Genomic DNA, 25,462 nt, shown 5'->3' with positions numbered 1-25,462 from the left:
ACAATTTCCCCGGAAAATACTTTAAATGGAATGGAGAGGGAGTTTTTTATTTATTTTTTATTTGGTGATACAAAAGGGCCGACAAACAAAACACTGAAGTATCAACAACAACAGAATTGAAAATTCTCTAAAAAAAAAAAAACAGAATTGAAAATAAAATGTGGAACATAGTCAAAAATATGAGTAGCGTTGTCTAAAGAAAGACCAAATTTCGTTAACACCACTGTAGCTTAACTTATTGTAATCCATTATGATTTAGAAGATTAATAATGACAGACTTTCCTGCATATGAAATTGAAAACTTCTCTTCACCTATAAAGAAGTTATCTTTGTTTTTTTTCTTTCAAAGTTCGTGTATTTCCTTATATGTTTATGATTAAGAATATTTTTTGATTCCTCATAAGTATTGTTTGGATAAAAAGATTCATTCTCTTTGTAAAAAAGTGAAGGTGGAATCAATAAAGATTTCCTTTTTGATTCATCCCTGGAGAATTAATAGAATTTTTTTTAGCACAAACGTCATGCGGCGTGATGAGCTTCACTGCAAACACTAAGATGCTCCTTGCTTACCACAATTATGCAGGTGAATTGGCAACTCCCTTCTTGCTATGTGATTAAATGTAACATTGTTGGATCAACTAGGGGTTGTCTGGGTCTTTTTGCTTGTGGTGGTATTTTTCTGTTCCATTTTCGGCTATTTTGCTGCTTTTTCGGGTTATCATAATCATAATACATTATTTGCTAAGATTACGGGAGCTATCCATGGAATAGAAATTACCTTTGAAAAGGGAGGGCTTAGTCTTTGGCTTAAATGTGATTCTAGGAACAGCCTCTCTACTCATGCATATCAAAAAGGATATGTGCTATGAGTGGCACATTCAAAAACTAAATCTGTATGTGTATACAAACAGTTTCAATGTTTCATTCATTTACCTCTCAATCAGAAACATTCAAAAATGCCTTTCACTCATAATCTGCCACATATTTTATACGCACGCTACTCACCTTTATGCTTGGAGTCGCATACTATTTGAACCAAAAAAACATACTAATTTTCACTACCGATACACAGAATTCCGAGTTTCATTTTCTTGATAAAAGATTATTAATTCTTACCAGTTATGTTTTATCGGTTTCATTGAGAAGGGTGTATTAAATCCCGTGGTTAATGTTTTACGCTGAAAATGATCACGCCTTAAACAATGAAGATGTCAATCAACAATTACCACAAACTGTTGGAAGAATTCAAACATGAAAAATATTATTTTCCACGTGAGTTTCGAAGGTACCAACTGAAAGAAGAGCAAGGCTGTCAAGGCGAAGGCTTTAGCTACCAAGAAAATCTGAAGACTCATAATAATTCTCACAAAAAGAGTTATGATCACAAGCCTAATCACAATAGTAATAACAATTATGTTCCTCATGTTATTAATCTCACCTGCAAAAGAAAATTAGTTATGTTTGTGGTAATCCATATCATCATGCACCTCCCAGCTCCCATTCCAAACAATTTATAATTAACCACATCAATAGTGTCACCTCATTCAGTCAAGTTAGCTTTAAGAGGATTGTCTTTCCTCTTGCGATGTTTGCACTGAGGTGCATGATGACCTGGCTTACCACAAAGGCGGCCATAGTAACACGAGGAACATAATTGTCGCATGGTATGTGATCTTACCTCTTTTGTTAAGCCTTTTTTGTGATAAGATTTATCAATGGTGATTACTTCTGTTTCAACTGATTCTTGTAATCCTTTCATGATCCATGTAACTTCTCAGTGAGGGTTCGACAACAAAGGCATATGGTAGAATAATATTTTCGGCTTTCTGTTCTTCCAACAGCTTGCAGTACTCGTTGGTTTGCAACTTGATATATTAAACTTCATTCATATATCAAAGGTATAGTAATTACCCATGATAAATTATTTGTTTTTTGACATACATCTTCAAAGTGTACTTGGAAATCATCGAATCCCCATATGTCATTTCCTTCCTTATAAGCGTAAAACAGGTCGCTAGAAAATCTACTAAGAATTGTGTAGGGTTAGATTGATAAGAAAATCATGTGTTCAACTCCTTTTTTTCAAGGATGTGTTCAACTCCATTAACAAACATTTGTCATTAAAATAAATAAATTATTGTTTGGAGACCGATTTATTTTGTAAGCGTAGTTTAATGAAATGGTTGCTTATAATCTTCGCTAAGGAAACCATATATAATGCCAAATATTATCATTTTTATGTTGGCATACCATTGATCCTTTAAATTTTTAATGAAATGAATTTCTTTGCCATTATAAAAATACATTGAAAGTGATATAAAAAGGGAGATATATGACATCATTGTCTGCGACGAATTTAGGGAGGGGCAGACGTGGATGAAGAAAAAAAATGCCAGTATATTTATATATCAGCAAATTAATTAATTAAATTAAATTAGTTTTAATTTTTGTTTGAGAGATACTCATATTTATTCCTCAACATCTCAAATGGAACTACCTTCTTCATTGGAGGAAACTTATAGAATTATTTTAAAAAAAGTTCTAATTAAATCAAGGGAAGTGCTATTTAGCACGACACCTAAACACATGAGATTCGACCACAAGCAAATTAAAGGGATGACCAAAAAACGGAAGATATATTAAGTAAAAAAAAAAGAGGAAAACATGTTGATGAGGTGATCTAACGGTTTTAAATTGTCGTGTGTGTGTGTGTGTCGTGCTTGTTGGCCATCGTGCCAAGAAGCATTAAATCACTTCATCAACATGTTTTCCTTTTTTTTTTGTTGTACTTAGTATATCTTCCGGTTTTTTTCCATCCTTTAATTTGCTTGTCGTCGAATCTCGTGTGTTTAGGTGTCGTGTTAAATAGAACTTCCCTAAATCAAACATGATCATCGGCATCGCAAAAAAAGTTTTTTTTTATTTTTTTTTATTTTTATTTTTTATAAAAATATGTTCACTCTGTCGCATAATGAGTGTTGTGTTTATAAGAAAAAACAACTTCTTTTTGAACGAGTCAAAATAAAATTATGTTTGCAACTATCCGTTTTTTATCATTAGGTGAATTTTTTGGTCGAATTTAGTCTAGTTATAAACAATTTACTTTTTTAAAACAAATAAGTGGGGTGTCCGAGGTTCAAAACCCGATTCCTATATATATTATATATTATGCAATATCCCTACCAATTAAGTTAAGCTCACAAAAACAAAAACGTGTGAACTACCCATTTAACGTGGCAATTGTGTATGTGCTACGTACGGCCCAAATATTATTAGGTTAAATCTAATTTTTGTTCCAATAAAATTCTCAATTTGTTACGAGCTCAAAATTTAAATTTAGTTCTTAATTTTTTACCTAGATTTAGTCCTTTCTAAAGTCTCTAAAACCATCCCTCATATTCCACCATCCTTTACACTCACCATCACTCGAGTATCACACCTTCAACCAACCACAAGTCACTATTGTGCATCCTTCAACTAATTTATTTTCCCCAACACCACAACTCTAATAAAAAAATCCTACAATATTTTTTAATTATCATTTTAAAGTTAATAAATATTGTTATTTTGAATGGAATTATTGGTCTCTAATACTTTTAATTATTCATTATTTCATTTCAAGAATTTACTTCTATGCAATAAATAATTTTGACAAAGAAATGGCTGATACTATTTCTTATTTTAAAAACGACAAATAAAAAGTAATCAAAATTGGATTGTGATTTGTGCTAACAATTGTTCCAAGGATATTAGTTAAAAAAATAAAAGTAAATTTTGTATTTTTGGTGCAACAATTTTTGAACCGTTGTCTTGTAAGGCTTTTATTCCTTTGCACATCTTGTACTAGGAAGGCCTTTGTTGTGGTAATATATCTCATTTTAGTTTCTTAAAAAAAAAAAATTATTTTCTTAATCAATGCTCTAAGAAGACACTCACTTGCATTTTTCTTTAAAAAATTTCAAGAAAAAACCAGCATTTAACTTATAAGAGAGTCTTCCCTCAAAACAAAACAAAAAAACTTATAAGAGTCTTGTAAAAAAAAAACTTATAAGAGAGTATTGATTGAGCACAAGTTGAAGGTGAACCGAAACATGTTAAGTATGTGTTTGTTCACACGTCTGCGTTTGCAACCTCTACAAATTCCAGTTTCATAAAACTCACAGTAAACATACATAGGGATGCAAGGGTTGTCTTTGTACCGTGAAATCAAACATAGCTTAAGGTGGATGGAGTTGATTTGATGGTGCATAGGCTTGGTGGAATGAGAATCCAATTTTAAGAATTTTAGAAATGATTAAAATTAGTGAAATAATAAGGATTAAAATTGGATCGGATACTGAGTTTTCAAAATAAAATAAAAAAAAAGGATTAAAATTGAATTTTTAAAATTTTAAAAAGAAGCCAATATTTAACCTTAAAATTATTTAAAATAATACATAACATTTAGAACCACATAATATAATATGAGTAGTTCACATAAACAATGATGACATGTGCATTATTAGATTGTTCATCACACTATCGAAAATGAATTTACTGTTATAATTGCATGACACAATTATAGATCTTGATTGTCTAATTTAAATTGATAGTCAAGATCCTTTAAAATTGATTGACCAGTTGTGTTATGTGAGTCATTTAATCTAAAACTAATGATTGAGTGAGATTCATAACTTGTGAAATTTCTAGTGCAAGAAACTAGTCATTGGTTAACTAGTGAAAATTGCATTTCATCCTAATTCACATTCCGTTGTGAACCCAGATTGCTCCGTTGCTGCTCAAACTACAAACTATGATCAATAGCTTAAAATAACTTCATACCAGAGCACCCAACAAAAATGTCAATGAGATTATCATTATTAAGGTGAGCTTCTAAACACGTGAAACAGATTATATATCTCTCTTTGTGAAGAAACACACCAAAACATGTTTTTAGATAGCAAGTAATCTGAAAGAAAATGAATGGCATGAGGAAACAGTTCACCGGTATGCCCACAATTGTCTCTTTCTAATTGTCTCTTTCTAATGAGACATTGTCTTTAGGCACTGGTCCATTGGAATAAATGTCGAAACCAGAAAAATACAAACTACTATGTAAACTGTATGTTATGTCCATTTCTGAAGACTTATACTGGCCAACAAAATTGGGTGTAATGAGAGACAGGAGAAGGTTCGAACACGTGAATTCGTTTGGTAGTATAATAACAAGTAGAATCAATAACAATTGCAGCATTCAATGCAGTCATCTAAAATGCTTACATAAAAAAATTACAAAATTTAATTTACCAAAGAAACGACAAGGAATATACTGCAATGACACCGTGATATTACTACGCCCAGATCACGTGAATGTTTGAATTAGTGGTATATGATGGAGTTAAGTTTTTAAAAATATAATGTTATATCAATTCATATTATTCCACTTCGTTCCAACAACATATACCATCAATCCACACATAAGATAAGATCACATCAGATCAGGTTGATATACACAGGAAAATTTTAAGTTCTTAGTATGTTGTTTGGCTTGGGTGAAAAATGCTTCACGTTTTAATTCATCTCCACACAAACACAAACATACAAAGCAATGCTTGCTTGTAATTTGTAATAAACCTGACTATTGCACCAAGGTGGTGCTAATTCAGGAAGCTAAAAAAAAATGACAAAAATAACAGTAGTTAATCATCTTGCTCTTGTTAAGAACGTGGAACAGATACACTCAAATGAAATAAAAGGCTACAACTTTACTTTGTTTTCATTCACTTCCTTTTGGTAAGGGGGATGAAGTGGAAGAAGGGGAGTTAATGTTATCATAATCAGTTTGAGATGATAATTTAACTCCTCCTTGATTCTCAGATGATGGCTGAGTCTGTGTATTATCAATCTGTCTCACATTTTCTATCATCTTCACAACTTCTGACATCTTAGGCCTCTGATCAGGCATTCTTACAACACATGACATAGCTATCTGCAACATCTCGACCATCTCTTCTTCTATATTTGGATATCTCATCAACTCTAAGTCAAACACTTCGGCAGTCCACTCCTCTCGTACAACTGAATGAACCCATCTCACTAAGTGAATAATCTCATCACCACCAGTTGTGTGGATAGGCGATTTCCCGGTCAGAAGCTCTAGTAATACCACACCAAAGCTGTAAACATCAGAAGGCTGTGCTGCTTTCCTTGTGTCTGTAACTTCAGGTGCTCGGTAACCAGCTGCACGTGAGATGGGTAGGGCAAGCGAGGTTGATATGGTTGCTAGACCAAGATCAGATACACAACCATATTGTTTGGTATTGAGAAAGATATTTGAGGACTTGATGTTGCCATGGACAAGTTTACCGCCATTCTCGACATGGATTTGAGCAATGCCTCTTGCTGCACCTAAAGCTATTCTCAACCGAGTATCCCAATCTAATGGCACCTTGTCCTCTCCTCTTTTCCCTGAAATTCTCATAAAGCAAAATAATGAGGAGAATATATTGAAGACATTGAGTAATTTGTTTGATGTACTAATTTAACATTTTTATGACAAGTTTCCATTTATTGAAAAACTTATCTTTATTTCTCTAGCAAAACATAAAATGTTGAGTATCATGTATACCCTATGTAAGATTGTGAACTTCCATGATGTTTATTATCATGGAGGCATTAAATTAATACTAGTACAGTTAGCAATCAGAAATTGAAACATCAGCAATCATGTTTCCCACAGTCACTGCAGTCAGTCAACTTAAGTCGTTGATTAGAAATCAAGTAATTCATATCGCCACTTCGACAAATTGAGTACTCAGAATTCAATCATCCTATCTTCATCAACTGCAGAGATCGTTGACTTACTAGAGTGACAAACAACCACATCAAATCCATTTTCATGATATTGTGACCTAAAATGTAAATATTCCTAATGTTTCTGAAAACACTAACATGTAAACCAACTACATTTTCAAACTTCAAAGTTCATACTGCCAAAGTGCCCATTCAATTGTTAGTAGCTACAACAACTAAGCTAGTAAAGAATTGAACATGTACAGCAAGCTACTTAAACAAGCAAGAGATTAGAAACACCCTTTTTTTCATGCAAAACATTGCCATAGACATGAAATAAGCACATATTTATCTATTTACATTTGATTCAACTATAGTAGACATATGAAATTGCAATTGGTTAAAATAAAGGTACATACCATGCAACAAAGAAGAGACGCTCCCTCGGCTGTAGTAATCATATACCATAAGTTTCTCATCTTTGGAATAGTAATATGCCTTGAGCTCAACTACATTCTCATGTTTAAGACTTCCAACAATCTCCATATATTGCTCAAAATCCTTCTTTCCAAAGGCTACTTCCTTCAACCTCTTCACAACAACCGCAGTCGCGTCCTCAAGAATCGCCTTATAAGCAGTACCAAACGTTCCCTTTCCCAGCACCTCAGCAGAAGCTCTCAACAAATCTTCCAAATCAAATGCATAATTACATCCCTCAAAGAAAGTCAGTTTATTATTAGCATCCATGTTCCTCGAAACTGCTTTTTCCGGAGACATTTTTCCCTTATTCGACTTTCCAACAAATGCATCATCATCAAATTCATACTTTTTTCTAGAGCAGCAACAAACAAACATCAAAAAACCAAATGCTACAAGCCCAAGTAAACTGCCAACAATACTAATTCCCAGCAGTGCTGTTTCACTTAGCCTCCCACGTTTCTCAGACCTCGAAGAAGGCTCATAAACCGGCGAAAGCACAGGCGAAACGGCAGTAAAATTTCTGAGAGTAATGTTATTCCCAACAAACGCTGAATCAGGAAACCTTTGTAAAGATTTAGGCACAGTACCATGTAAATCATTGTTAGACAAATTCAGCACCTGTAACCTTGAGAAATGAATATCAGGAATTTCACCAGAAAGGGAATTATTTGCAAGGTTCAAACCAGCAAGCTGAGTCAAATTAGAAAGCGAAAGCGGAATAGTACCGTTGAATTTGTTATTAGACAAATTAACAACAGTAAGATTCTTCCAAACTGAGAAATCAGGCAAAGGCCCAGATAAATTATTGGACTGAAGATAAAGAAAAGACAAGTTTTTTAGATTGGAAAAATCACTTGGAAAAAACCCAGATATTAAATTGGATCTAAGACTAAGAATTTCAAGAGCTGAAAGGTTACTGATAGTATTTGGTGGAATATTGCCATGAAATCCGACACCAGGTAAACGGATAGCTATAACTCTAGACCTATCTTCATTGCAAGTAACACCAGTCCAATTATCACAAACAGAAGAACTTTGATTCCAATTCAAAGTCCTTGAAGGGGGAAACTTGTTCACAAAATCAAGCAAAACCTCTTTATCTTCAACAGGGTCACAATTTCCTTGCCATATACACAACAATATGCATAAAATGTAAAGAAATTTCATGTTTTTCCACTTCAAGTAGTTTCTGCAATAAGCTTAATGCTGCATAGATTCAAATGAAAGTACAAGAATGTTAGTGTAATAGAGTGGGAAAAAAAATGAAATTTCCCGCTTGTGAAAATCGAAAAATAAAGAAAAGAGAAAAAGGGTTGGAGAGAAAAATTCAAATTGTGATTCCTAGAAGGTTGTCTATGAAAGTAGAAACTGACACTGAGAAACTTGTTGCATAAAAGAAAGAGCTTTGCAGGTGCTTGTGTTTCTTTCTATTCTAAAATTCTAGTAATTTTTTATTATTTTTCATTTTTGAATTTCATCTTTTAGGAATTTCTTTATTTATTCAGTAAACACTTTTCAGTGGAATTCAAAATTTATAGGAAGAAAAGTAAAGTAATACTCACTTCACTTGGCTGAAAGACAAAGGCAATTTTTCTTGTGTTGCAGATCTGAAATAAAGAATGTCTTTTTGTTCCGTAACTTTAATTTGCACCAAAGCACGTATTAGAGAAGAGAAAAAATGGGTTGTTTTGTGTTTGGGTTGGTTAAGAATGTGGTTTAAAAAAGTGGGGCAACACTAGTAGAAGGAGTAAAGTGGTGAACACATAACATAAGATTTTGAACAAGCGTTAACGGCTTTATTTTGATGATTTTGTTGCGGTGGATGTAACGGTGTACGATAAAAATGGTGTGAATTGGAACGTCTCTTCTAACAGAAACACATGTTTTGTTAATACGAGCGTCCACTACTACTACTACTACCGCAAGTAATAAATAATGAGTAAATAACGGAAAACAGGAGCATCATGGAAATGGTGGAAATAGTGACGTGGTAGTCGTATTACCTCTTCACATGTGGGGTCATATGTTACATGTTTGGATTTCATCCTTAAATGACTTGTTTGGATTCACATGGATTATTATTATTTCTGGATTATTTTGGCTCAAATGGATTTAAATATAAACTATTTTAACTTAGATTAAAATAGAATAATAATAATATATAAGAGTATCTTCTGTGAAATATTAAAACAACTCATAATAGTGCGGACAATATCGATATTGTTAAATTGAATATTGTTAAGGTTACCCATATTCGAATTTGTAATCTCCTCTTCATGTATGTAAGTTTTCAAGTGATGTTTAAACATAAAGTTAAAGTCGAATTTATGTTATCAAACGAAAAACCAAACATGCGTAGTAGTATTTTTAGATAACCATATTACGAGGGCGGTTAACACATCAATATTATAAGTAAATATCATCTTTTCATATTTATTGAATAAATAATGTATCATCTAATTTATGAGAAGTGCTAGCAACACTCTCTCTAATACTCACTCTCTTGTTGGTTTAAATCATTATGAGTCTACACATTAAAAACAGAACCTACACAAAGCGGTGGGACATACATTGATTTTATCTAACAAAAGAGTGATTGCTAAAGAGAGTGTTCAAAAGTGAGTGTTGTCAGCATTCCTCATAATTTATAAACTAGATCGATTACTTATTCAATGAATTTGAAAAAAGAATATTTCCTTATAATAGTGGCTGAAAAGTCTACAAGTACATTTTTCAACACATTCTTTTTTATTGATCATAATTCAATTTCTCGCCACTTCATATGATTTCCATATAAATTTGGTGAAAACTCATGTGAACTTTAATCTATAAAAGAGAGTATGTTGATGTGTGCTAAGGTATATTGATGTGTGCTAAAGAGTATGCCGCTAGCATTATATTCCATGTGTGATATATCCACCAATTTTGCAAATAACTAATTTCCGCAGTAGAATTTGGTTGATCATCCATAGTCGGTTTTGACCTCTAAACCATATTCTTTTCATAACTTGGCTTATAAACAAAAGGGTTATGCTAACCAGTACCCTCAGGTTAATGGTTAAGGAATCTACAAATAAAAATTTTGTCTTGGAAATATAAAATGTTATTTTTTATAAAGTAATGATTACATAGTTTTTTCATAAAAACTTACTTATTTTAGATGCTTAACCATTGCCCTTAGGGCACTAGTTATCATTCTCCTAAACAAAACCTTATTTAAGTGATTCAGTTTGACTTTGTTATATATCATATTGGTTTGAATCAGCTGTGTAAGGTGTTTTGGGGTGAAATAAAATAGAATATATTTCGTCCATTTTTTAAAATACAATTAGAATATTTCATCTTTAAAAATAAAATTACTCCCTCCGTCCCAGTTTAACTGAACTAATTTTCCATTTCACACAGATTAAGAAAAATGTATAAAAGAAAGAGAGAAATATAGTTTTGAGTGCCTTTTTCAAGTATTGTTGCATTCTTCTTTATCATAAATGTAAAGTAGAATATATTGAATTGGGAGTTGTGAAATTAGTATTAATTACAGTTATAATTGAAAAAAAGTAATTAATATTGTATTGAAAAGTGAAATGAGTCGAGATTCTTGGGACCATAGTTTTAAAACTCGGCTCGGTCATCGACTCGGCGGAGGTACTGGGTCAATGGGTCAATGGTCGAACCACTGAGTCATTGGTCGAACCGCATGACTGAATCGGAACCACTCGGATGACTCGGTTAGATAACTCGGTCCTTAGATTAAATTTATATAGTTATTTAACCGGATTAACTCGGATTGAATCGGTGACTCAGTCACTTTAGAAACTAAAATAATTAATGAGTGTTGTAATTTAAAAAAGGTTTACATTTAAGGACAAAAATAAAATCAAATGGGTGTTTAAATATATGGACGAAGAGAGTAATACATATTCAAATAAATATAGTAAAATAAAACTATTCTTTCAAAAAAAATATTGTAAAATTTTTTTTATTAAAATATTTAAGATGTCGGACAATAATATTTAAATGATAAGAGCGAGCTTGGTTCCTTAAAATAAAAAAGAGTGTTTGGTTCCCTTTAAAAAAATAGAAACGTTTACTTGTATAATATATTATGAAGATAGAATAAAAAATAAAAAGAGAATACATATTTTTCAAAACTATGTTTGGGACAATATTTTTTTACAAATGAATGAGTTAAACTATAATGGAGGGAGTTGATTATTTCATTTCACTATCTACCACAAAATCAAACATACCCCAATAAACGATTAGAATTTAATTAAGTGTCTGTTTATAGGTTCTATCATCAATTACTGATCGAGTGCAAAATCCTAATATTAAATAGATAAAGGTGTTGAAATAAGTCTATATCTGTATATTAATTATTTTGGAGGGTAGGAGCAATGAGTGGCAGGTTGAAGAGGCCAGAGAGGGGTGAAATGATCATTGGCACTTTTACAATAACGACAATCAGTCAACGTTGCCAATGGTCCAACACCAGAGGAAAAAAAGATTTGTAAAACTGCTAAAAAAAAAATTCTAAGGTTAATTAAGTTTTTGGTTCCTATAAATATCTGCAATTTTGTTTTTAGTCCCTATAAAATTAAATCATACTTTTTAGTCTTTACAAAATTTTCTGTTAGTGTTTTTAGTCCCTGTTAAATTAAAATTTGTTTAATTATGCTTAAACTTCTAAATTTTTAAAAGATTTTTTACATACATGTTTATAACATCGTAAGACACTCTTTTGTAATTTTTTTTAGTTTTTTAACATGTAATGAATTAAATATGAATTTTTCTAAAAGCCAAATTTTCAAGATTATATTAATGAAAATTTGGATCTAATAATAAAATATTAAGTTACTTTTTTGCGGATGAACTTTGTATAACATTTTAAGTAAGTATATGAAAAATATGTTACAAATTAAAAAATTTAAGCACAATTAAGCAAATTTTAATTTTACAAGAACTAAAAGTATGTGTTGGTCCCTGTTAAATTGAAATTTGTTTAATTATACTTACACTTTTATATTTTTAAGTGATTTTTAACAGATATGTTAAGAACATTATAATAATCTCTTTTATAAAAAATTAGAATTTTTTAACATGTAATGAATTAAATATAATTTTTATAAAACGCCAAAAATTCAAGATAAAACTAACGAAAATTTGAACCTAAAAATAAAATTTTGAGCTAATTTATTGTGGCGGAACCTTTTATAATGTTTTAAACAAGTATGTAAAAAATCATTAAAAAATTTAAAATTTTAAGCATAATTAAACAAATTTTAATTTATCGGGGACTAAAAACACTAACGGAAAATTTTGCAGGGACTAAAAAATGCGATTTATTTATTTTTATAGAGACTAAAAACAAAACTGCAGATATTTATAGGGACCAAAAACTTAATTAATCCAAAATTCAATAATCCATTATGAACAACAGAACAAGTGTAAATAAATAGTGTTTAAATATTATGATCAAGATATTTTTGATGTTATCTCTCTTTCTCATATTAAATCTTTTTTGTGTATTCTTATAAACAAGTATTGCTATTTTTGAAGTGTGATTTGGGTGTGGTGTTGATGAGGGTAAGAAACAAGACAATGAGAAAAAGAGTCTGTTTATGCATGTCATTTTCTTCCAACTGCATGCATGTCCTCTTCGATGGCTATCATGATAAATTAACACAGGCCATTTATCTAGAAAAACAGTTGGTCTATGAAACGGGATGTGGATCAAATTCCTCTTTAACAAGACAATATCGTTTTTGCACAATGATATTTTAGTTTTAACATATTATACCTCATTTTAAAAATTTATTATAAGTAATCTTTTTTGTTTTTTAATTAAGCTCATTACGTGGTAGATAAGTTATTCATTATTTTTACAGAATTAATGTGGTTTTTGCACAATTAACTATACATAATCATTTTTTTAAAGGGTACATATTCAATAACTTAAAAATATTTATTTTATTCAATTTTTTATGCGCGTGGCATCATTGAATAAATTGTATTTGGCTTAAATATGATAATCGTCCTTTTGAGTCAGTTTTGATTTTCATCTCTGTAAAAAAAAAACTTTGAAATACATCCCTGTAAAAAAAATTTTAATTGAAAAAGGTCTCTGGCCCCACTTCATGTCTGACTTGACATGTTATTCACCACGTGGTAGTCCACGTAATTAAAAAAAATAAAAATGAAATTCTGAAAATTATTTTTTTTTAATTTAAAAAATCTTAAAAAAAATTAAAAATCATAAAATATTTCTGAAAAAAAATCTTTGAAAACTTAATTTTTTGACATAAAAACTATTAAAATTAAAAAAATGTGAAAATTATACATTAAATTTTTTTCCAAAATAATGACAATTATATTTTCAAAAGTTATAAATTTAAAATTTTTGAAAATAAATTATAATTTAAAAAAAAAAATTCTAATTTCTTGTTCTTTTATGAAAATTTTAATTTAAAAAAAAATTATTATTTTTTTCAGAAATTTTTGAATATATATTATTTTGCAAAAAAAAATTATTTTATTTTAAAAATTATACAAAAAAATAAATCAGAAAATTATTTTAATATTTTAAATTTTATTTTCAGTTTTTTTAATTTTAAAAACAATTTTCATAATTTTAATTTTTTTAAGAAAATTTAATATTATGTGGCACACCACATGGCAAAAGTTGCACAGTCAGCAACTGCCACGTGGCCAAAACCATGCCAAATCAGCTGAATAGTGGGGCCAAAGACCTTTTTCAAACAAATTTATTTTTTACAAGGATGTATTTCAAAGTTTTTTTTTTATAGGGACGGAAATCAAAACTTGACCAAATTACAGGGACGATTATCATATTTAAGCCATTTTATTTTTATAATGCATTTTTTTGGGACTAAAATTGTGAAAGTTGCTATACTCATTGGAGTACTTTAATAATTTGACATGCTTTTTGATATTGAAATCTGTCTGCAGTGTTTGAGACCGTAGTATTTGTAAGTTTGTTTGGATAGAGGAAAGCCATAAATCATCCAATGGTGTGACCCGTTTGTGTTTGGGAAAGACATGTAGGAACAACTTTGTTCATAATCATATGAAAATGTTTCAACATTTAGTTCATTGTTTTGAATGAAAGTTTGATGTGTGCCAATTTGGTGGCGGAATGGAATGTGACTACTAGCTTGCCATTACCACTACCTTAGGCAATTTTTGGTGAATGCACCTACACTTTTGGGGCACTGTGATTTTATAGGTAGGTCATATACACGTATTGTCTTCCAACATCAACTATTATTGAAAAATGATAACTCTTGATTATGCAATATTAGCTTTATTTTTAAAATGGATATCATTGGCTTGAAAGTGTCACAGTTTTACATTTTAACCCATTTTTGTTGTGAAATAGTGAAAAAGAGCTCTTCACCTCATCCCTTTTTCATGAAAGACGTGGTAGCTAATTTGGAGCATCAACTCAACTAATTTGAAAGTGACTTGAATAAGAAATAAATGAAATCATATCGCTCTCTGTTCCTAATTCCTATCTTACTACACTGTTTGATGTTAAGAAAGAAAACTAAAAAACTATCTTTGAGATGGTTGGGATCAAGTGCCAACAGATATTTCTCAAGACAATAGTTTCCGTTGTCCTTGCTACAAACCAATTTTTCGCATGAAAATTGAAAGCAGCATCACATATAATTATCAACAATATACAATTACCTCAAACATATCTAATATAGTTAATTAATTATAGTAATCAAACTCATGCTAGACAAATCTCGTGAAGAAGAACTTTGCCATCTATTGTAGCCTTAGCTGGTTTGAGATATTAATCTTCATAGTCGTGATTAAAGAATACCCATTCATTAAAAAAATAATGTAACAGAGCTATCTATTTCTTTGTTATCTGCATTCTACCCTTTCAATTTTAATGGTGGGGTTGAGGAGTTCGGGTATGTTTCATTTAGGCTAAGCTCTATTTACTTTATTTAGAGCTTGGATGCAAGACATGTTGCAAAAAAATATCTAACGGTTAAGATTTTAAATAAAAAAACAAATATTTGTTTAATAAAAATACATAATAATAACAAACAAATCATGTTCCCTTCTTCTCTCATATCACAACAACATTTTCTTATTTTTTAATTTAAAATCTCAACCGTTAGATTTTTTTTGCCACATGTCAAAAATCCAAATCTTAAATGAAGTAAATGGAGCTTAATCTAAATCGAGCATATCCGAACTCAGGTTGGGGGCCGTTTATTCTTCAACATTGGTGCAGTACAATCTGCTTTAGTATGCATGAAAGTGATATGATGAAAACATACTAATTAATTTTGTGAAAGATGGTCCAATTGAGTTGTGCATTTCATCCTCTACTGACAACTTTAGAGGTAATTAAAGCTTCGTTTGAATCTCACTTGAACATATACGATACCATGTTGTAGTTTTAGACTTGACGATGGAATTTTTTTGGGATTCAATGGACAATATTTATTTTACAATGTACTTCTCTCGCTTTAAATGATTTGAATGGTATTTTTATAAGATGACATAGCTAAAGATAAATGAAAAAAGTGGTTATGGACAGTTTTTGTTTTGTTTTGACAACGAGTACTGGGTGGAGCATTGAGTTGTATATGTCAAAAGAAGAAATTGATATTCTATTATTTTGCCAGTTACTATTATGAAATTGGTAACAGTTATTTCAACATGAACACTCATTACCTGTTTGACAGAGATGCAAATATTAGAGCGGTTCAACATAAATGTGTCTGCTATTTTCAGATATATTTGTGATTTCTTTTTTACACCTTTGGTATATCCATACCAGAACTAATAACTTTTCTTATTCTGCAAATAAGAGTGCAAAATCTTATTTAAGAGTGCAATTTTTAACCAAAGTTAATTTTGTCATTTTAGAGGGCCTAAAAAGATATGGAGGGGACCTAAAAAGTAACCTTGTGCTTTTTAAGAATTGATTTGGGCCATTTGAACCCATTTTCGTAGAAACCTAATAAGTTTAGAATTCCGCTCTTCTCCAAATTGAAAAGGCGTAAATACTCATGCGTGATTTAAGTCACGCTACGTGAGTTAACTCACGCTAATTATAAATTCTGCGTAAGTTAACTCTTGCTAGTTATAAACCATGCACGAGTTAACTCACGTAGGCTCACGCAGAAGTATTTTCAAAAGTTTAGTTAGGAGCGAACAATTTTTGATGGGAGAAAAGCAGAATTCATAAGTTTATTTTGCAAAATCTTTTTAACTAAAATTATTAGAAAATCTACTAGGACCTTACCTAGTCTCCATATGACCATACCCCGTACAAACCTAGTATATTACAAAAGAATCCTTTTAAGTATTTGACAATATAATTTTTTTCAAAAAGCACAAGTGAGTATATCATTAAAAAAAGGGAACTTCTACGGTACACTCACAAAATGAGGTATACCGGTACTTCTACTTTTTAATTTTATAAATGAACGATCATTTTTTATGCAGTAAATAGCTATTTGTCAATATTTATATTTTATAAAACAACATTTCATAAGAAAAAACATCGTTTAATTGTTTATAAGAATCATAATAACTTTTTTTACATATTATCGTAAAAAATAATGAATGTTCTCAATTATGAGTGATAAAAATTTTAAAAAATAAAAAATTATTTTGTTGATACTTTTGATGAATAAGATTTAGTTATTATAATTATAAATGATAAAAAATAATATTTTTCTTCAAAAAAACAACTCATTTAACTATGAATTTAAAGAGTGGGTGTACCGATACACTCAAATATAGTGGGTGTACCATAGAATTTACCTTAAAAAAATTTGTTCCTAATTATATTGGAAAACACAATAGTTTAATTTTTAAGAAGTTAAATGCACGACTTTTAATCCATATATTTATATAAAGAGTTCCTTAACTTAGACCAAAAAAAAAAAAGAATTCCTTAACACCCTTAAAACACGTTTTAAGTTAACATCTACCACCAAAATTTAAAAGTAAAAAGAAAAAATTCACCACAAAAAATATAGTCATATGATGGTGAGAAATTACTTTACTTGCGCATATTTAAAAGGAGCTTAGCTGGCCCCAGTAGTAGTAGACTGTTACTCTGTTGTTGAAACTGAAACATATCAACTTGATTCGGCCATTGACGAACTTGCTTTCCTGTCGAACTTCTCCGAAAATGAACGACGGTGATGTCTCTAAGCAAATCCACCAGATGGTGAGATTTATCCGTCAAGAAGCTGAAGAAAAAGCCAGCGAGATCTCTCTCTCTGCTGAAGAGGTAACGCCATTTCTCTAATCATTCTCTTTTCTCGATCAAGCTTCATTGCATTGCATTGAAATTTGATCCTCTCGGCAATGTAACTCTCCTTTTTTTTTTTTTTTTTTTTTGTTTCTTCGTGTAGGAATTCAATATCGAGAAGCTTCAGTTGGTTGAAGCTGAGAAGAAGAAGATCAGACAAGAATATGAGCGAAAAGAGCGCCAAGTTGAAATTCGAAAGAAAATGTAATTTTCTCGAACTTTTTTTACGCTGTTTTGTTCACTGATAATTTGAACTTTCAATTGTTTTTTATTACTTTGACATTTGTTTGTGGAATTGGTTGAAATTGAATTCTGGTGATCGATTCCGATCACAATCTCAATTTATAATTTCGGATAATGAATATGTTGGCATAGATCTTGTTTTTTTATCCTTGCGAGTGATAGTTAAACAAAGCATGTTGATTGTTGTTATTTGCCAAAGCTTGATTTCTGGTCATTGTCTAGTGGATCATTATCGTAATGTTCGGTGAAATTAACTAATTTCAGCTTCGTTGAGCTTTGTTAAATGTAGTTTAATGTTTAATTTAGTTTCTCTCCGTATGTTCATTGTGTTTTTTGATGTAGAACTGACACTTCTGATGGAAGACGTTACATGTCGGACACCAACTTGCCTTTGATTACATTCAATTACTTAATTTTTTTCAAAAAAAAATCTGGTGTCAACGTGTGTCTGGTGTCCGTGTCTCCCTCAGTGCTTCATACATGTCAGGTTAAACTTAAGGTTTTTTATTTCCAAAATATGATGAGTGGAACTTTTTTTTTGTTGTTGTGAAACTTAATTTGTTACATGATGTGAATATTGTTCATTTCTGACACCAACATGCATTTGATTACATTCAATTACTTCATTTTAAAAAAAAAATCTGGTGTCAACGTGTGTCTCTCAGTGCTTCGTACATGTCAAGTTAAATTAAGTTTTTTTATTGCCAAAATATGATGAGTGGAACCATTTTTTTGTGAAGCTTAATTTGTTTCATGATGTGAATATTGTGCATTTCTGTATTGTTATTCTAAACTTACAAAATATGCTAGTTGATATATTATAATTTCCGTGGCCCAATTGTTTGCGGCAGTGAGTACTCAATGCAGCTGAATGCTTCTCGGATCAATGTTCTTCAAGCTCAAGATGACATTGTTAATTCAATGAAAGAAGTTACTGCCAAGGAACTTTTGAATGTGAGCCGTCATCACCTGGTTGAAGATATTTTACATGTGGGCAATCATGAGTACAGAAACCTTCTAAAAGGTCTCATTGTTCAGGTCAGTTAACATTTAAATATTTTACACCTAATTATCGTTTGATCTTGCATTTTGCCAAGTATCTTTATCATTTGTAGATTCTTGATTACACTTATTGATAGTGTTGCTGTTATTTACTTACTGTGTTCCAATTTTATACTATTTGTAGATTCTCGTTTGATCTTGAACATTACACTTATTGAAGTTACAAATTATATAACTAGTATATTCATGAAAAATTGGAGTGATCAGGGGACCTTAATGAACCATTCTCATTGATTTCAAATGATAATTATATACTGACATGGGATGCAACCTTGGTTTTTAAGTTAGCATGTTTAATTTTTTGGATTGAATCCCTGCCCTTCCCTCTTTCCCTCTACATGAACTTATTCTTCTGATATTATTTTATGGACCACCTTCTATGCACAAGTATGTGGACTTGGAGTATAATGTAATATAAGACTTGTACATTACAGAGTTTGCTAAGACTTAGAGAACCTTCTGTCTTGTTGAGATGTCAGAAACATGACGTGCACTTGGTAGAACATGTGCTGGATGCAGCTGCACAGGAGTATGCTGAAAAAGCAGGTGTTTATCCACCAGAGATCATTGTTGACCACAGTGTCTATCTTCCCCCTGCACCCAAGCATCACAATACTCACGAACCTTACTGGTAAAGTTCATGTTACAGACTTCTATTTAAATATTAAGCAACTGTATGGATCTGTTAATGGTCCTGCTTCTTACTCATGCTGTACCTTTTTCTTGATTAGTTACACATTCTGGTCAAAATTAATCAAGAGTTTCAAACCTAAGGTTACCATGTTTTTAGTTGACTGAGCATACTAGCTAAAGTTGTTTTATTATGGGTTTGGGAGACTCAATAAATCACGACAGTACCACAAGGTCAAACAACTCTACAGTTTGTTGCTTTTGTATTTTCGTGTTGATTTGACATTGAGACATGAGAAAGCCTTCTCTGATGACCATCTAAACATTTGATTAGTTGTGTAGCTGCTTTAATATTCGATATCAGTTTCAGCATACCTGATTATATTTGTGGAAAATTCAGCTCTGGTGGGGTGGTGTTGGCTTCTCGTGATGGAAAGATTGTGTGTGAAAATACTCTTGATGCACGGCTGGATGTAGTGTTCCGTAAAAAGCTTCCGGAGGTAATTTTTTGTGTGCATTGCTATTGTCATGTTCTGTGATTCGTTTCTCTTCATTATAATAGTATTGTCGACTGTCATATTATTTTCAACTAGAAAGGCAGTTATTTTTTATGACATTTGAACTTTGACATTGAAATATAATTCTTCGACCGAGTCATACTCATACACACTTTGATAAACAACTAAGACAATTAACTTGAAATATTGTACGTATTAAGGGGAAGATAACCGGGGAGGGACTTCAGGGCTAAGGCCGACAATTAGTATGCAACAAAGAAAAAAGTATTTCTTCAAACAAAACTCTGTGAACTAGCTGCTCACTCCCAGATAACTTCTAGCATTGGCGATTCTCTTTCCTTTCTCAATGTGTTTTTTCTTGGATCGTGATATGCACTTCAGTCTTTAATATTCTAAACTTCTGAAATTTTGGCTTGAAAACCAGAGAGATTTTTCCCCTTCTCTCTGTTTGCACCTTTGTATTTGCTATACTGCTCTAAAAGATCATTTTCACCAATTATTCCTCCCATGTTCTCATAAATCCATTATCACCCCACTTTGCGTCAAATTATATTCTGTTCACCTTGGATATCTGGGAGGAAAACTTAGGTATTTTTTGCAGTGTCCTGTTTACAAGAATATGTGGGTTGTCTCATTTTATTTAGTTGGTTTATTAGTCTTGGGCAATTTCGTCTCAGCATTAAAAAACTACCGCATATGTGTGGCTCAAAGGAAGATTTGGCAATAGGTCATATGACAATCAAAGTTGGCAATAGGTCCACATCATTTTATTGTTTCTTCTGTTATTATGTGGGTGATGTTGAAAATGAACTGGTTAGCATCTGGTGACTAGTGAAATTTCTCAGATTACATTTTGTTGACTTTGGATATTGTATAGAATGAAAACTTTGGTATTTTTTGGAGTGTCCTATGTATGAGAATACGAGGGTTGTCTTGTCTCATTTTATGTACTTGGTTTATTGGTCTTCTGCTATTTTGCCTTGGCGTTAAATAAATAACTACCACATATATGTTTGCACTCATGTGTGTGGCTCAAAGGAAGATTTGGCTATAGATGATATGATAATTGAAGTTATATTGTCCACATTCTTTTTTGTTTCTGCCGTTTTACGTGGGAAGTGTTGAAAATAAACTAGTCAGCATCTGATGACTAATGAAGTTTCTTGCTCATTGTCGCAGATCCGAAAGCAGCTCTTTGGACAAGCTGCTGCTTGATGACTTCGATTACATTTTGTTGCCCCTGGAATACATATCCTCAATGGATGTCATTGATTATGTAAACTTGTTCTTTGAAATACTCCATTTTTTTATAGGGCCTGTTGTTCTCATATCGTGTGTGAAGGGGGCATGTGGTGTTCATTTTTTATTTATTTAATTGATGAATAGTTTCACCTTGATGGTGTTTTCTCCGACTTAGTTGCAAATAATATATTGGACATTGTTGCCAATGTTATGATGTTTACTGTTCTCCAATGGCTTGCATGGTCAAAGTATATAACTGTTCTCTGTTGAAAATAAAACTACTCTTATGCAGTGACTGGATTTATGATCTCTACCCAGGAGAGACGTCCAAATTATGCTATTTTTTATTTATTTTTCTAAAAAATTGCTTTCCTCTTTCAAAAAGTTTAAGGGAGCTGAGTTTTAGGGACGCACACAACCGGTCTTAGTAAAATTACATAAGAAAAAAAAATTAGTATTTTTAAAAATCATTTCTCTCTAAGAACTTGTAAAAATTGATGAAGTGTTTGTATAAAATCTGAGTTTCATATTTAAAGCTTGGTTTACTTGGCAAAGCTATTTTCTATTTTAGGAAAATAAAGAATTGCAAATATTTTATTTCAAGCCATACTAAAGTAACAGTTATGTTTATTTTAATTTGACCCCTGTAAAATTAAAAATTTCCTTTTAGCAATTTTAATTTTTTGAAAGAGTTTTTTTTTTTTTTTTTTTTTTTTCCGACAAGAAGAAAGAGGAGTAATATACTCATTTGTTAGGTGAGGTTTAGCATGGGAAAGCTACTTGAAAAGTTAGTTTTTGACCATTAGATCAAACCAAGAACATATCCTTATCATACTCCATCATCACTAGATTTTGTAATTTTATTATTTTAAAATCATTTTTTAAAAACAAAAAATATATTTCGAAATTAAAATAAACATATAAAAATAAAAAATAAATTTAAAAATATGGAAATTAATTTTCCAAAATTTAAAAAAATATAAATAAACTTTTTGAAATAAACTTGTTTTCATAAAATTTAATTATGATTTTCGAAGATTTAATATTTGTAATTTTCAAATTTAATTATGATTTTCCGAAACTTTGAAGAATTCTCGATTTCACCTTCAGGTAAGGTTTTACATTTTTTTCGAAATAAAATAATTCTAAAAAAATATGGAAATTAGTTTTTGAAAATTACAAAAATTAAATCTTTGAAAATCATAATTAATTTTTTTGAAAACAAGTTTATTTATATTTTTTAAAATTTTGGAAAATTAATTTCCATATTTTTAAATGTTTATTTTAATTTCGAAGTATATTTTTTGTTTTTAAAAAATGGTTTCAAAATAATAAAATTACAAAATCTAGTGATGAGGGATTATGATAAGGATGTGTTCTTGGTTTGATCTAATGATCAAAAACTAACTTTTTCATGATGAAAAAAAAATAGCTTTCCCATGCTAAACCTCACCCATTTGTTAACCTCTTAACAGAAAGAAATAATTTAAAGCAACTTTAGTGTATGATGCATTATGTTCAATCTTTTTAATAGATGATGACAACGATAGAAAACTTATATTGGAGTAAGCACAAAGATGAACTAAAACTTTTTATGCATCATAAGGAAAATGGTGAGATAGAGGGTTAGGGGTATCTAAATATCATTTGTGTATTCCCTCAAAATAAAATGATAATTGGATTGAGACGAAAGGATGCTAACTAGGATAATTTTTCAACATTCTAATTTTTGTGTCTAATTAATCAATTTAAATTTTATACGAGTTGACTGGATACTCTAAAACGCAGTCGTTTATGTAACAATTTTGACACATCTTGGAGGTAACGGTAGCTCCTCGTTGGTGGTTAAGTCACTGTCCTTTCACACCCTCGACGAGTCCGCCACTTCTCAACAACAACAACTCATCATACAAAAACACTTCACACTCCTTCCCCTCTCTCTCTATCTCACCAACTCCTTCTTTCATTTCATTTCATTTCTTCAATTCAACTATGGACGCTTCCACTCTCTCTCGCATAGGCCTCGCTGGCCTAGCCGTAATGGGCCAAAACCTAGCCCTAAACATCGCCGAGAAAGGCTTCCCAATCTCCGTCTACAATCGTACTACTTCCAAAGTCGATGAAACCGTAGATCGTGCCCACCGTGAAGGCTCCCTCCCTTTAACCGGTCAATACTCCCCTCGCGAATTCGTTCTCTCTCTCCAACGTCCTAGATCAGTTATCATCCTTGTCAAAGCTGGTGCTCCCGTCGATCAAACAATCTCCGCCCTCTCAGATCACATGGAGCCCGGCGATTGTATTATCGACGGTGGTAACGAATGGTATGAAAATACCGAACGAAGAATCCAACAAATCTCTGAAAAGGGAATACTCTATCTCGGTATGGGTGTTTCTGGTGGTGAAGAAGGTGCTAGAAATGGACCTTCTCTTATGCCTGGTGGCTCCTACCAGGCTTATAGTAATATTCAAGATATTCTTACCAAGGTTGCTGCTCAGGTTGAAGATGGTCCTTGTGTTACTTACATTGGTGAAGGTGGTTCTGGTAATTTTGTTAAGATGGTTCATAATGGTATTGAATATGGTGACATGCAGCTTATTTCTGAAGCTTATGATGTTTTGAAGCATGTTGGTGGATTGTCCAATTCTGAACTTGCTGATATTTTTGCTGAGTGGAATAGTGGTGAGCTTGAGAGTTTTCTTATTGAGATTACTGCTGATATTTTTAAGGTGAAGGATGAAGGTGGGGATGGGTATTTGGTGGATAAGATTTTGGATAAGACTGGTATGAAGGGGACCGGTAAATGGACTGTTCAACAAGCTGCGGAGTTGTCAGTTGCTGCTCCGACTATTGCTGCTTCGTTGGACTGTAGGTATTTGAGTGGGTTGAAGGAGGAGAGGGAGAATGCCGCGGCAGTTTTGAAGGAAGCGGGGTTGGGCGAGGAAGTGGGAGGGTTTGTGAGAAGTGGGGTTGATAAGAAAAGGTTGATTGATGATGTGAGACAAGCTTTGTATGCTTCTAAGATTTGTAGTTATGCACAAGGAATGAATTTGTTGAGGGCAAAGAGTGATGAGAAAGGTTGGAATTTGAATTTTGGGGAGTTAGCTAGGATTTGGAAAGGTGGGTGTATTATAAGAGCTGTGTTTTTGGATAGGATTAAGAAGGCTTATCAGAGGAACCCTAATTTGGCTAGTTTGATAGTGGATCCTGAATTTGCTAAGGAAATGGTGCAAAGGCAAGGTGCATGGAGAAGGGTTGTTGGATTGGCTATTTCAGCTGGGATTAGTACTCCTGGAATGTGTGCTAGTCTTGCTTACTTTGATACATATAGGAGAGCAAGGCTTCCTGCTAACCTTGTTCAGGCTCAGAGGGATTTGTTTGGAGCTCATACCTATGAGCGTCTCGATCGTCCCGGCGCTTTCCATACCGAGTGGACAAAACTTGCTCGTCAGAGTGGTACTGGTGCTGCTGCTCTTAATTGATGATATGTCTCTTAGTGTGGTTAGTTGTTTGTTTGTTGTTTAATGCAGCATTTGTGTTGCAACTGTATGTTTCGTTGAGATTGAGGTTCTTCGGTTAGGCAGAGCAATTATTGTTTCCTTATTGTTGTAGCTGTTTTTCCTTTTAATTTAACAAATAAAAGAAAAGCTTTGTCATTTGTTCACCTGCTTTTTTTGTTTCAAGTTTGAGTCCTGAATTACACTTTAAATTGTTGATGCTTTTGTCTCATAGATACCTTTAAAGCTGTGTTTAAAGACTGTGTATTAACAATGACAGAAACATCCTCTCAGGTTTCAATATATTTTGGACTTTGTTTCCTTAGCTTTACTTTATAGCTGAACTTGGTGTATTCCCTTTGTTATTCCTTTTGTAACTTCAATGTGTGACGAGTGTTGTTTTGCACGCATCTACATGCTCATGCACTATGTATGGTTTTTAAAGTTGCTTTTGTTGCCTTGCTAGCTAAGTGTTTTTTAATATACATTTTGTTGTATGCTTTGTAGATTGATTCAGGACTAGGGAACGTTTTCCTTATATTGCTTCTTGTGGGTTTTAGTGGAATCTACGCTCCTATATTCCCCCTTCAGTTTATTTATTGAAGTTAATCGCTTACACTTTATTACAGTTGTTTGAGACTGATTAACTAATGCAAACTGCCTCATGCATTTGAGAAATATGATTATTATGTGTTACCTGTGCAAT

The 25,462-nt window shown here is 31.9% G+C and overlaps 3 protein-coding genes across 5 annotated transcripts; 2 read left to right on the top strand and 1 right to left on the bottom strand.

Moving 5' to 3' along the window:
• Window positions 1-5,497: 5,497 nt before the first annotated feature.
• LOC25502145 (probable inactive receptor kinase At4g23740) lies at window positions 5,498-9,151 on the bottom strand. Of its 2 annotated transcripts, XM_013591701.3 has the most exons (3): window positions 8,814-9,151; window positions 7,191-8,457; window positions 5,498-6,447 (listed from the first exon to the last, which is right to left on the bottom strand). In XM_013591701.3, exons 2-3 carry the CDS (start codon window positions 8,416-8,418, stop codon window positions 5,756-5,758), a joined length of 1,920 nt encoding a protein of 639 aa, XP_013447155.1. In that variant the 5' UTR covers window positions 8,419-8,457; window positions 8,814-9,151; the 3' UTR covers window positions 5,498-5,755. The 2 variants fall into 2 exon arrangements, with proteins under 2 accessions (XP_013447155.1, XP_024627445.1); XM_024771677.2 differs by lacking the exon at window positions 8,814-9,151 and having other exon boundaries at window positions 7,191-8,751.
• Window positions 9,152-17,326: 8,175 nt separating this feature from the next.
• Window positions 17,327-21,556, top strand: LOC25502144 (V-type proton ATPase subunit E). Of its 2 annotated transcripts, none has more exons than XM_013591698.3 (6): window positions 17,327-17,545; window positions 17,670-17,770; window positions 18,661-18,847; window positions 19,351-19,502; window positions 19,902-20,001; window positions 21,199-21,556. In XM_013591698.3, the coding sequence occupies exons 1-6, from the start codon at window positions 17,444-17,446 to the stop codon at window positions 21,232-21,234; spliced, it is 678 nt and encodes a 225-aa protein (XP_013447152.1). In that variant the 5' UTR covers window positions 17,327-17,443; the 3' UTR covers window positions 21,235-21,556. The 2 variants fall into 2 exon arrangements, with proteins under 2 accessions (XP_013447152.1, XP_013447151.1); XM_013591697.3 differs by having other exon boundaries at window positions 19,306-19,502.
• Window positions 21,557-23,063: 1,507 nt separating this feature from the next.
• On the top strand, window positions 23,064-25,100 carry LOC25502143 (6-phosphogluconate dehydrogenase, decarboxylating 1, chloroplastic). The gene has a single exon (XM_013591696.3). The coding sequence runs from the start codon at window positions 23,254-23,256 to the stop codon at window positions 24,739-24,741; it is 1,488 nt and encodes a 495-aa protein (XP_013447150.1). The 5' UTR covers window positions 23,064-23,253; the 3' UTR covers window positions 24,742-25,100.
• The last annotated feature ends 362 nt before the right edge of the window (window positions 25,101-25,462 follow it).

This window comes from Medicago truncatula, chromosome 8 (genome assembly GCF_003473485.1).
Source record: "Medicago truncatula cultivar Jemalong A17 chromosome 8, MtrunA17r5.0-ANR, whole genome shotgun sequence".
NCBI classification, from domain to species: Eukaryota; Viridiplantae; Streptophyta; class Magnoliopsida; order Fabales; family Fabaceae; genus Medicago; species Medicago truncatula.
The sequence above is the reverse complement of the archived record's forward strand: the minus strand, read 5'-3'. Positions and strand labels throughout refer to the sequence as shown.

What these genes read in the sequence shown, in the direction of transcription:
- LOC25502145 (XM_013591701.3), bottom strand. Translation starts at nt 8,418, where the DNA reads ATGAAATTTCTTTACATTTTATGCATATTGTTGTGTATATGGCAAGGA. An exon ending in CGTCTCTTCTTTGTTGCATG is followed by an intron (nt 6,448 to 7,190) that starts GTATGTACCTTT and finishes TGAGAATTTCAG; the next exon opens with GGAAAAGAGGAGAGGACAAG.
- LOC25502144 (XM_013591697.3), top strand. Translation starts at nt 17,444, where the DNA reads ATGAACGACGGTGATGTCTCTAAGCAAATCCACCAGATGGTGAGATTT. An exon ending in TAAAAGGTCTCATTGTTCAG is followed by an intron (nt 18,848 to 19,305) that starts GTCAGTTAACAT and finishes TGTACATTACAG; the next exon opens with AGTTTGCTAAGACTTAGAGA. An exon ending in TCCGTAAAAAGCTTCCGGAG is followed by an intron (nt 20,002 to 21,198) that starts GTAATTTTTTGT and finishes TCATTGTCGCAG; the next exon opens with ATCCGAAAGCAGCTCTTTGG.
- LOC25502143 (XM_013591696.3), top strand. Translation starts at nt 23,254, where the DNA reads ATGGACGCTTCCACTCTCTCTCGCATAGGCCTCGCTGGCCTAGCCGTA.